This window comes from Trachurus trachurus (assembly GCF_905171665.1).
Source record: "Trachurus trachurus genome assembly, chromosome: 19".
In the NCBI taxonomy this organism is placed as follows: Eukaryota; Metazoa; Chordata; class Actinopteri; order Carangiformes; family Carangidae; genus Trachurus; species Trachurus trachurus.
In genome coordinates, this window is record NC_139913.1 from 12,956,520 (window position 1) to 12,969,240 (window position 12,721).

General features: G+C 44.2%; 1 protein-coding gene across 1 annotated transcript; it reads right to left on the reverse strand.

The window, feature by feature from the left end:
• Positions 1-364: 364 nt before the first annotated feature.
• foxk2a (forkhead box K2a) lies at positions 365-12,438 on the reverse strand. Its single transcript, XM_083994252.1, has 9 exons — positions 11,455-12,438; positions 9,448-9,642; positions 9,208-9,349; positions 8,755-8,901; positions 6,382-6,575; positions 4,888-5,090; positions 3,121-3,378; positions 2,841-3,035; positions 365-1,988 (listed from the first exon to the last, which is right to left on the reverse strand). Exons 1-9 carry the CDS (start codon positions 11,748-11,750, stop codon positions 1,765-1,767), a joined length of 1,854 nt encoding a protein of 617 aa, XP_083850378.1. The 5' UTR covers positions 11,751-12,438; the 3' UTR covers positions 365-1,764.
• Positions 12,439-12,721: the final 283 nt, after the last annotated feature.

The following is a 12,721-nucleotide window of genomic DNA, read 5'->3' on the forward strand; positions in this document are numbered from 1 at the left end:
ATATAATATAAAGTGAATCTGAGTGAAGCCTGCAGCTCTGACGTGCATGGAGCGGGTTCAGAGGAAGCGTGTCCACCCCTGTGGTACACACACTTCCCGGATCAGCCTGAGCAACACTGTGTGGAATGTTCGCCACACAACGTCGTTCCGTTTCCCCTCCGTTCCAGATGTTAACTCTTAATCAGCTGGATGACGTCATCATTTATTGTCTCCGGCTGACAGAAAGAAAACCATTCCTCACACAAACCGGTCCGAGTTTGCGTCTGCTCTCTCTCACAAAGAAATACAAACTAAAAGAGATTGTTTGTGTTTTAAATAAATTTATAAAAAAAAAAAAAAAAAAAAAAAAAAAAAAAAGCATTTACCCACTGAAGCAAGAACAAACACCTATCACTTGTTTTTTCATCGTGTAACATAGAATACAATCTGAATAGACTTTTTTTTAGTAGCCTGAACAGAATAAAATAATCAAGCAAAGAAGACGGCCAACGTCAACACAAAGATAACAAACAGCCAATGATGACGGGAACAAAATAATCATTTAAAAAAAACTAAAAAAACGAAGAGAACAAAAACTAAGAGGGTTAAGTGCAGCACTGGTCAGAATCATATAGCGTAGATTCAGTCTAAATTTTCTTCAGTTCCATATTCAGTTAAATCTGCTCAAGTACATTGTCTCTAGATCCGTAACATGCAAGCTCGATGAAGCATATGGTCAAATACGCATGGGAATATACTTTTTTTTTTATCTCATAGGATATTTGTAAAATATGAAAAATCTGTAGATGTACAGTGATAAAGAAATTTCATTTGCATGAATGAGCAGAGAAAAGAACATCCACTCCATATAGTGTTTTCTTTCAAATGAGAGAAGAAAAAAAAGGGAGACTACATTCATTTCACTGAACAAAGAGTCCACATACAAAAACAAAACAACGAAAAAAAGGATTCCCAAAATATCATGTTGTCATGTGTTGTTTAAATGTTCTTGAAGACCCCACTTATAGCTTTTTAGTTATCTTAATTATTACTAGATAGTATCTGTGCCTTGGGAAATGGAGAAACACTCAAAAAAGATCCACAGATACACTTGTACAACGGAATACTGCATATCTACTCACGACTGGGTTAGGTAGCTCGACATGGAGGCTAGCTGCCGAAGATGGGAATGTCCACACGTACGTACACACACTTCCCTTTGCGGAATACATTACTGGTGATTTCACTTGGTTGCTTGTTCTATCTGAAACACAGTTAAGCACTTGGCTGTAATGCTGTAATGCTACCAGGGTCAGGCTCCGTTTTCCGTTCTTTGGGGGAGGGGGGGGTCACAAGTCTCTCTTTTTTTTTGTTGTTTTTTATTTTTTTCTTTTCTTCTGGATTTTTTTTTTAATCTTGGGTTTTTCTTCCTGGGAATCTTGTTGCCATCTGGGTTTCACAGTCATCAGCGCCTCTTCTTCGCTTCCATTTTTCAATTTGGTCTCTAGTTTTTGCATCGTATTTCGTGGTCTTAAATATAATGGAAGAGGAAGAGTGAGGTGGGGGTCGGGTAGGGGCGGGGTTGAGGAAGAGGAGGAGGAGGAGGTTTTGCACATTCTGTAGTCCCGTTTGTGTTTCCACGTCTCTTCTCTTTTTGGCACCTTGAAGTAGATGATGACCAGGTAGGATGGATGGAGGGATGGAGGGGGAGTGGGGGTATGGAAGATGTGAGGAGGCTCAATGCATACAGGAGAGCAGGGGTCAGCACGCAGGTCAGGGGGGAGGCTACTTGTCGCCGACCTGTTCACTGACCCTGCCCTCTCCAGCTCTGTCCGTGGTACCGTTGTTGTTGTTGTTGTTGTTGTTGTTGGCAGCGTCGCCCTCCTCCTCCTCTGTTTTCACTCTCTTGGACTCGGGCTGCTCCTGCAGTTCTCCGTTCTGCCTCTTGGTGGGGAGGGAGGCGGAGGCGGAGGCGTGGGTCGCCAGGAGGTGCAGGGGGTTGGCGACGGCTGCAACAGAGAGGACAGTCGTTCAGAGTGAGGCAGCGTGACGATGTGTGTGCTGCTTCCATCACTGGGTCTCAAACTGATACCTGACATGACATGGGTCAGACAACAGTATGCTAACTTTTGGGGGAATTTAGGAGAAATCTACTGATGAAAGACAAAAGGAAGTAAAATAAAAACCTTAAAGCCCCTGTACAGACTTTTCCTTTAGTGTTGATTTTGGCGGCCCCTGTGGACAAAAGCGGTCTGGCCGGCGCGTGTAGATTTGTTTTGGAAACGTCGGAAAGAAGACGGGACTTGCTTTTTTTTAGCAGCGTAATGTGTCTATTGGTATGGTTTTGTCAGTGGTCCGACCCGACCATGCCTTCCAGAGGTATAGAATTAGACTACTTAGAAATAGCGTATCTTCACACTGATGAACTCATTTGCTGTTGTAGGTAACAGAGACACATCAGCAGAAACCAGAGACTTTTGCGTATCCAGTTAAAAGCTCCGTACAGGGGCTTTAATGTGGATTTTCTACCATTTCTTTCCACTATTCTGAAACAATACATGATAAGGAAGAAAAATAGCCCCAAATCTCTTAATTAATAAAAAAAAACAATGTCTTGCCTGAAGTGTCTCACCTTAAAACCATAAATGTATTTTCTTATTGATCAACAGTTCAAACACACAGATGGAGGGTCAAATATGTAGAAGTGAATTTTACTTTAAAAAAAAATAAAAATCATTCTTTGTTGGACAGAGTGTTGTAATGTGTTTTAGTCATGGAACCTTGAGCTCTACCAAAAGTGTTGAATGTGTTCCCATATGTGTTGTGGTGTTGGTGTGTGTGTGTGTGTGTGTGTGTGTCACCTGTAGCAGCAGAACTGATGGGGACCAGATGGGTTCCGTTTTGTGTGATGGCCTTTATAGGGAGTTGGTGCTGACCGAGCGGAGCTTGCTGCACGATGGTAACCGTCGTCAGGGGAGTGGCCTGAGAACTCTGGATGATGCGGCCGACTCCGCCTATAGACGAGGCCGTGATGGACGGAACCGGCTCCACTTTGACTGTGCGCGGGGAGAGAAACGGGTTTCAAACCAAACGTACCCAGACCTGGCCTGAATGATGTCACGGACGTGGACCGAGCCTCACCTTTGATCTCTTTGTGATCTCCGCCTCCGTTCTCCTGAGGTTCTGAGCTCACTGTAGCGGTGGACTGTCCGCCAACGGTCGCCATGGTGACGGCCGGGATCTGGTGGACGACGTGTACGGTCTGCATGACGGGGGCGGAGCTGACCGTGGTGTTTACGATGGCCGGCGTGGCCATGGTGTAGGTCACAGGCTTGATGGTCGTTTGAGGCATCTGGCGCTGCACGGCGATCAGGACTGGCTGGTTGTTGAGGGGGGAGCCTATCAGAGGGGAGGGGGAGGTCAGTCACTAATGTACCAGTTTCAATACTTTATTGCCATGTCAAAAACATTGTTGATTGGGATTTGTTTCGGTGGGCTTCACACACTGACATAAACACACAAACATACACCCAATAGACCATTTCTTTGTTTATAAACATTGATGACGTATGTTGTGGGCGGGGCTTCACTGGTGGCAGAACGTGACAGCTGATCTGGTGTCAACAGTGGAAAGCCAGCATCAAGAGCGATCAAATCAGAGGAAGATGGATCATACAGAGGCCTTCTCTGATTATTTTAATGTTTTGTCAACAGAAAACAGGTTGTCATACCTGCGTAGGCTAAGTTAACGATTAGCAACGGAGTGTGTTGTGTGTTACGGACCGACGTAGGCTACTGCCTAGGGACAAAACGCTGCGTGGGCGATCATCAACAAGTCCATCAACTACGGTATGACAGCAAACTGTAGCCTACTTGTATGGCTGTATATTACAGTTTATTTAACGGATCCATGTCTGTTATTTCTGTATTAGTCAGACCGTTGTTAGGCTATATATCACAGACCGTTGCTAGGGACACCGCTCATGACCCGATGTGTGTAAAAATGAATGAATGAATGTCAAAATAAATGAATAAGAGGGTGAACGTGTACACGTGTTAACGTTTACACTGAATTAAACAGTAAATGTTTAATAAAAATCCCTAAACGATGCACGCAATATCTATATTTTATACACTGACTGATAAGAGTATTTTTTCCGTCGAAAAAAGTTGTAAAGGACGGGTCGTCTTATATTCGGGGTCTAGATATTGTAGCCTACATGTGCAAATCAGCGGGTGACACCAAACAACGTCTGCCCAAGCAAGTCACAGCTTTTATTTCTCTCACACTCACACACCAGTGACCTAGAGATGCAGCCGCATCTGAGGGGACGCGCGTGTGTTGCAGCTTCTCCACTACACAGTTACAGCTCGGCTCTACTCGACTCGGTTTAGGTCCTAGTTTAAATCACAGCTGAGTTCTTTATAGTTCCTCCTCAGCAGTCGTTGTATCACCCCAATTTCCACCGGGTCCGTCAGCACGGCGGTCACCGCTGATCACTCCCTCTCTAATCAGCATTTCATCTGTCTCGCCGCGGCACGACTCTCTTTTTTCTCTCCTTTCGTCAGCTCCAAACTCACTGTTCTGCACCGCGATTACGAAAATTAAATAAAATTCACCCTCTAATGTGGGCTCATCATCACAGATTAGGGTCGTGCTGCAGCCAAGCAGCTGCGCTGCTTTTTAAAGTTGAGCTGTATGTCAGGACCTATGGTCAGGACGTGTATTTGTTGCTTACTTCCGGTATTTTTCTGCCACCAGTACGTCACTGTGATGTCGACGCCGAAGTGGTCTATACAATACATGATAAAATCAGAGTAAAGTGCACAATAAAGGTCGTAATAAATAGATAATCAACTACATATGAGGTAAAGAAAAATACAAAAATACAAAAACCAATGTTGTACCAGGGGAGTTCTGTGCGAAGCGGGCCTCCTGGATGACGGCGAGTTTGGGCTGGACTGTGGCGGCTTGGGGCGGGGCTGGTGGAGGGGTGGGCTCTGGCTCCATAGGGACTGGGGACCCCTCTCTGGAAAGGCTGTCTGGGGTCTGGACCCCGCTGGAGTGGGCAGACAGAGCTCCTGTGTGGTTGGGAGAGGCTGGAGCGCTCCTGGGGGGGGAGGAGAGGTCACACAGGGTTAGAGCCAGCACATGAGCACCGGTCACTGTAGGGTGATGGTAGTTAGTTACATTTATTTAAACTCGTGAGCACACTGATGCAAGCCTCATGTACAGTGTAGACGAGCAGGACGAATACACAAAACAAGACATTTATTGTACTCTTTTGCCACAATACCGGCACCTCGACTGTCGCTGTGCACGGGCATCTAGTGTTGTCACGATACCAACATTTTGGTACCGGTATCGGTACCAACATGTTTTTCGATACTTTTCGGTACTTTTCCACATAAAAAGAGAACACAAAAAATGTCATTATTGGCTTTATTTTAATAGAAAAATTTTGGACCATAAAACAGGAAATCAGTAAACAGTTACTGCTGCTGCAGGATTAACATTCCATCTATATTAATCTGAACTCTTCCTAAATTAAAAAAATGTCTGTTTAAAAATGAACATCAACTTGTTTTCTTTGCATTATTTGAGGTCTGAAAACACTGCATCTTTTTTTGTTATTTTGACCAGTTGTAATTTTTGGGAGAAATTGTTATCAGTAGTTTATAGAATGAAACACAAATGTTCATGTTACTCAAACATACACCTATTGTTTCCCATATGTAGACCAAATTGATTCTGTTCCCCCCACCCCCATCAACGCAATATCGTTCCGTTAATTCATCTCTGCGTAGCGCTGCTTCGCCGTGCTCACTCACTCACAGAGAGAGAGAGAGAGACAGAGAGAGAGAGAGAGACAGAGAGAGAGAGAGAGAGAGAGAGAGAGAGACAGAGAGACAGAGAGAGCATGCAGCCAGTGGTGATCCGCGGTAAAAACAAAACTTATCAACGAGGCTGTGGCGGCCGTCTCTCTCTCGCGCGCGGCGCACACGCACAGACACACACACAAACACAGGCACATGGACAGGTGGCGCTGTAACGGTAATGATAAAAAGCACCTTGCTTCGTTTGTGACTCGCTCTCTCGCTCCTCGCGGCTCAAATTACAATGCGGCGACTTCACGCGGCGACGTCACCGCTGCTGGCGGCGCAGAATGAAAGTACCGGTCCCATCTAAGCGCAGTATGGTACCGTTTTAAATGCGTTAGTACCCCGGTACCAATCTAGTACCGGTATACCGTGCAACCCTACGGGCATCCTTCCTATTTTTGACATTATTTACATATATTGTGAATAGGAAGGGGCCCAAAATTGAACCTTGGGGCACACCCTTAGTAAAAGGCAAGAGATGTGAAACTAACTGCTATGGATCAGGTAAGTGTTTGTTACCTGGAGGACAGAGGTCCCACGGGGGTCCTGAAGCAGGGCACTCCCCTGGGCCTGCGCTTCCTGAAGGCCTGTTCTATCAGCTTGCCCTCGGAGGCGGGGTCGATCCTCCAGAACGAGCCTTTGCCCGGCTCCTCCTGAGAGCGGGCCACCTTGATGAAGTACCGGTTCAGGGACAGGTTGTGGCGGATCGAGTTCTGCAAAAGCGATAAACACAAGACGCACATGAGCTGAGATTTACAGCATTTGTGTTCTGGAGTTAGTGTCAGAAGCATCCCCCTGAAGCAGAACTTCAAGCAGAGACACTGACGGACTAATCTGTGTAGAAAGGAACATTTGGTTCATTTGTTTCAGTTCTGTTGTAATGAGTCAATAACATGTTTGTGGAATGGGCTGCACCTCTATAGTAGTTCTGCTCTTACTAACCTGTTAACGCACTGAACAAGGTGTTAAACATATACTGCTTTACTCAATATACACTGACATGAGACTGACAGGTGACCCAGTCTGCCTCCTGAGCCACAGCCTTCTTTTACTATAAATTAGGCTTTGATTGATATTCAATAATATCAGATCTATTATCATATGTCCCATCATAGGTGATAAATGAAGTAATATCATTGCATATTGTACATTATCTGCTTACTGTTCAATGCACCTTAACATGACAAAACATTGCACTGATGTTTAGCAGCAGCATTGTTTATACCTGAAACACAACTTATAATAATACAGATAATTATTGGGTGGCACAATTTATCACAATGTATTGGAATTCAGAATATGGTCACATGAGGAGTGCCTTTCTTTTTTATGCAGGTAAAATGTGTCACAACATGAATGTGTTGTTACAGATAAGCCATGGACAACAAATCGTATTGTGAAGACACAAAGGGACACGTTTGTTTGGTACAAGACCCAACAAAAATCAAATTATCAATTTGATATTGTGACCGAAAATCAAGAAACACTGAAACAGCAGAATCTGCCGCTATGATTGTTTTTCTCATATTGTGCAGCCCCGCATAATTATATTATTATACTTTCAAGTGCTGATGGTGTTTGTGCTGACATTGATCCAATTAATGATACAACGCTAATGTAAAATGAGATTATATCTGAACTGTTGGATGTGGTTTTGTGTTTTCTGGGGTGTCTTTTTTTTAATCTGCAGGAAGTTCCTCTATTTTCTTTGTGCATCAAATTGTGAGAGAAACTGAAAAAACAAACAGGTAAGGCTTAAAAAACGCACAAAAAGTACACCTGACTGTTGCGAGTTTGATTTACATAATAATCCATAATCATAATTACGCTTTAAGCAGCAGCCGCATCTTAAGATGGGGGTTCAGGAGACACACAGTCATTACTTATCTTCTGATGAGAGTTTCATGAGGCAGGTTTGTGCAGTGCATGTTTGACTAAACCCCCACCCACATCTTCAAATTCATCCGAACACACAAAGTCCTCGCTTTGATAATATGAAAAAAACAACACAATGCAGAAAAAGCCTCAGTTAACAAACTGGGAGCAGCATTTTTTTTGGGGGGCATTTTTGGTTAAACAATTACTCAAATTTGAAATGATTTTAAGGATTTTTCATCTGAATAACTATTTGCCTTAAAGGGATAGTTCAACATTTTGGCAAATTGGCCCGTTGCCACAATCTCTACAGTATTAGAAGTAGATTAGTTACTTTTAATTGTCGGTGCAAGCTATTGTTAGAACGGCGGAGCAGAGCCGCGAGCTGCTCAGAGCTACGCTACAGAGACTAATGGGATTTCTTGGTTTCCATTATCAACTCATCAAATACACAATCCAACAACTCCAAAACGCTTTTGTGGACAAGTTGTGACATGCACATTCACCACGCTATGAGATAATAACGGAACGTTACGAGACAGCGTTGTTTTAGAGGTAAAATTCATGCAAGATGCGCGTTCCTGTTGGGGGCAATTTTTCGGCAAGCAGTCTCTGCATTTACCTCAAAAACAACTCTGTCTCGTAACGCTCCGTTATTATCTCATAGCGTGGTGAATGTGCAGGTCACAACTTGTCCACCAGAGCGTTTTGGAGTTGTTGGATTGTGTATTTGATGAGTTTGATGAGGGAAACCAAGAAATCCCATCAGCCTCTGTAGCATAGCTCTGAGCAGCTCACGGCTCTGCTCCGCCGTTCTAAAAATAGCTTGCACTGACAATTAAAAGGTAACGAACCTACTCTTAAAACTATAGGGATTATGCCAATGGGCCAATTTGCCAAAATGTTGAACTATCCCTTTAACATTTGGTATACGCCTGAACAAATGATGAGCTGTGTGTAACCATCCAACCACAGACATGAGCATAAACAGTAGAAGCACACAGGGCAGACACTGACCTGCCAGCCTTTGTCAGCTGTTCTGTAGTAGGGGTAGTTCTTGGTGATGTGGGTGTATATTCCATTCAGTGTTAGCTGTTTATCCGGGGCCATGGTGATCGCTTGGACTATTAGTTGTGCATATGAATATGGAGGTTTGGAGTCGTCCTGTGGAAGAACACACACAGTCAAATTAATGTTCTGCTAGGAGGATTTTTGTTTTTTTGTTAGTCACACACACACACACACACACATACACAGACTCACACTCGGTTCAACCAGGATCTGTATCCAAAGTCTATGTTGTGAAGCGTTATGCAATTTTTAGACTTCAATCAGTAACCAAAGGATGTTCACGGTGTTGGAATCCAGTGAGATTTCTCTGAAGTCTGCTGCCTTCATCATGCAACTCCTGCAACTTTCAACAACATCCATCCATATTTCAGCCCCGTTCTCATTCTGCCTCCCTCTCACCTTTGGACTGTCTTCACCTGAGGCCTCCTTGTCATTTTCTGAGTGGGAGTTGTCTCCTATAAGGTCAGAGGCTAGAACGCGGCCTGTCCTGTAGCTAGAGAGTCCTGCACCCCGTGGACTCGACGGACAGGAGTTTGCTGCACTGTAAAACCCATGAGGAAGCATTGCATCATACACTGACATCTTTAAAAAAACTGATGGGACAATCAGTGAAAACACAGTGTTGAGACCAGCTCTCACCTGATGGTGCCAGTGGGCGATGGCAGTGGGCTCATGAGGTGGGCGATGTTGTCAGGAATGTTTATGGTCAGTGGGGAAATTTGGGGCTGGACGGGCTTGACCGGTGATTCCGGCACGTTCCTTGGCTCCTTCTTATCACTGGACAGGGCTGTGAACGTGATCTTTATACTTGTGCTTGGGAACCGGAAACAACACCTGAGAATCAAACACAAACACAGACAAAACATTAGTGTATTTGCGTGTTTTCAAGTAACTATGCACTTGTCTACATTTGAGCGGGACATGATGCTTGTTACAATGTAACTGCGCAGACAGGACTCCTGCCTGGCAACAAGCAGGCCAAGGTCTAAGCGAAGCCCAGAGAGGAGCACTGAGATTCAGCCTGGCAGTTTAAAAATGGACTTCCACCACGACTATTATATAACAGATCATGTCTAACATGTCTCATTTATTATTAATGAAGTATATTTGGATCAGCTGCTGACACCTTATGATTAGAAACTACTATGGACTGGTGGCCACATCAACATATCCTACATAAACATGGATTCAGTTTCAAGGTAAAATGGGAGTTTCTACTAAAACTATGCAAGCTCTGTGACAAACAAGCCGAGCAGTGTAAACACATCAAGGGTAACGTGAGGCCAAGTTGACATTGCACCACATTTAAACTGACAACAGCACAAACCGTGGCTCCATACCTGTCATTATAATACTGCTATTCTATTGTGACGATTGTACAACAACAAAGGCATCACAAATCTGTAAGCTGCTAAATGACAGGTAGAGGAAACTAGTGTTGTACTCCTTGGTCTTGTCTTGGTCGAGCTGGACAGTCAAGACCACAGCTGCAGTGACATCTTTTTTTTTTTTTTTTTTTTTTACTGCAAATGTCTCTCTGTCACTCGCTTATTTTTGTTTATGTGATGTGGTTCAATAACTTTAAGATAATTAATATTGTACGACAAAAGTATCTGCTTGTGTAACCATCTGAGTCAGAAAAGAGAGGGGACTTAAGCAGGTTCTGAGCTGTGTTCTTCTGTTCAATCCAAACTTTGTTTACATTAAATATGGTTTAATTTGATATAAGATTATCTTTTCTTTTTAGCTGATGAGGAATAATGTAAATATCAAGCCACATGATTCTCATGAGTACTGCTACTGAATACAGTAATGGTCTTGAAAATGGCCTTGCATTGGTTTGGTCTCGGTCTTGGACTGGTTTGGTCTCAGACTTGGTCTCGCCCCGCTCAAAGTCTTATTCTTGGTCTTGGTATGCTCTGGTCTTGGTCCTGACTCAGTCTTGGGTTTGGTTATCTTGACCACAGCACTAGAGGAAACATCTCCTGTGTAACCACACAGCCCTTGTTGCTGCTTGCTGGCAGTTGGGTGTTAGGCCAAATAAAAGAAGATGTCTGGTTTAAAGAGCACTTCAAACCAAACTTCATTACAATTATGAGGGTTTTTACAATACTTCTTTGAGAATCCACAAATACAAACACAGCAATGGTAATATTAAGCTAGTTTTGAATCATTAGGGGTTTCTCTGTAATTCGGCATATAGCACATACATAACAACAACAAACTTAGCATTTACACGTAAGAAGCTAGGTCCCGCTGCATCACAGACAACAGTGAACCGGTTCCTCCCAGCCTCCAGCATGGCTGGCCGGTGTGTCACTGTTTGTGTGCCGAGTGAAGCAGGGCCCGAATAACTAACACGAGATAACGAACCTGGTTAAAAATACGTTTGTGTTTAGCAATTATCATCAACAACATGAAAAACAAATTAGCATGTTTGACGAGGAGGTTTTGACGCGACGTTATCGCCACACACTCACACATACACACACATACGAGCGGCACGTATCAGGCTTGACACAGCACGTGCGATACCGCTGCGGGATAACAAAACAATAACAACACGTTCACCCCACAAAAGCCGCAGATGTTTTCCCCTATTTATTTTTTTTTCTAGTTCATGTAAATGCTTCATAGGAGTCTTACATTCGTGGAAGCTGGAGAGGTGGAGCCCCTCTTCTCTGAAACACCCCATCCACAAACACCCCGTTTTTTCCCAGGCAGCGGAGATAGAATTCCCCGGTGCCGGTGCCGTCCTCTCCGGCGGTGAATATTTCAAGGTGCCGCCGAGAAATGAAGCTCGAGTGTCCCATGCTGACGTCCACCGAGCCCTGCGAGGAGTTCCGGCCGATGGTCACCGACCTTTTCTTCATGAGATACTCGAATTCTCGGCCCTCGAGCCGGGCTACCGCCGACCCCGACATCCCGCTTACCACCGCCATCTTCTGAGGTATCTGGTGGAAATTTGGAAAAATGTATTCAGCGCAAAAAACGTGTGAGCGCGGTTGCAGGAGAACCGAGGATGGGGGTATGTTTGGTTTTGTTGTGGGGGGAAAAAAAGAAGGGGGATCCAATTTTACACCGTGGAGAATTTGGCTAGGAACGTGCCAGACCGGGGACACAGCGGCTCCGACCCACCGCCGCGAAGCAGAGGAAAAAAAGAGGGGAGCTGGCCAATCAGAAGCGGCCAAACGGGCGGAAGTAGCGCGACAGACAACCGCTTCGACCAATAGGAGGCCGGCATGGGTAAGCAGATGTGTGGTGTTTACCAATGACAACAATAATAAAAATAGCCGTAGAAAATGGCGTTCGGTTGCACTGTAGGCTGACACGCAGATGGGTGGAGGGAGGTAAAATACGGTGCAGTGATTTTTTTTTTTTTTTTTACAGTGGATTTTGATGTGAGATTAGATGAAGAGCATCTTATTATATCAACAGCTGTAGAGACAGGTAAACAGATGGATAAATGATTAGAAAAATAATTCCAAGTCAATTTTAAGGCCTTTAAACACATTCAAGCATTTTGGTGACAGTAAAAATAAAACAGTCATATGAACCCTAACCATTTGAATGTCTGTGTAGGTTTTCCTTGTTACATCTTCAGCTTCTACCCAGGTAGTTAAAGGGGAACTATGCAAGTCCAGTCAATCCTCTGTTTTGCTAACCCACCTCTCAGCCATGTGCATTTGTTTGCAAGGAAACCGGTGAGAATGCAATCCATGGCTGTGGATAACGATACGATGTTATGACGTGTATATTTGTGTAGTCTTATCTGTTAAAAAGAAGAGATTACAGGTTACGGGGCGCATTTGTCTCGCGGTGCCGCAGAGGTTCTGATCTTACAAGATTGGTTTTCAGCCAAAAGACGCTTAAGGCAGAGAGCCTCCATTCTCCCTGGAACAAGTTACAAGTC

Bases quoted from the DNA above. Each gene is read 5' to 3' on its own strand.
- foxk2a (XM_083994252.1), bottom strand. From the start codon at position 11,750: ATGGCGGTGGTAAGCGGGATGTCGGGGTCGGCGGTAGCCCGGCTCGAG. The intron at 9,643-11,454 runs GTAAGACTCCTA...TTTGATTCTCAG, and splicing joins CCTCTCCAGCTTCCACGAAT to GTGTTGTTTCCGGTTCCCAA. The intron at 5,091-6,381 runs GTAACAAACACT...CTCCCCCCCCAG, and splicing joins GTGGGACCTCTGTCCTCCAG to GAGCGCTCCAGCCTCTCCCA.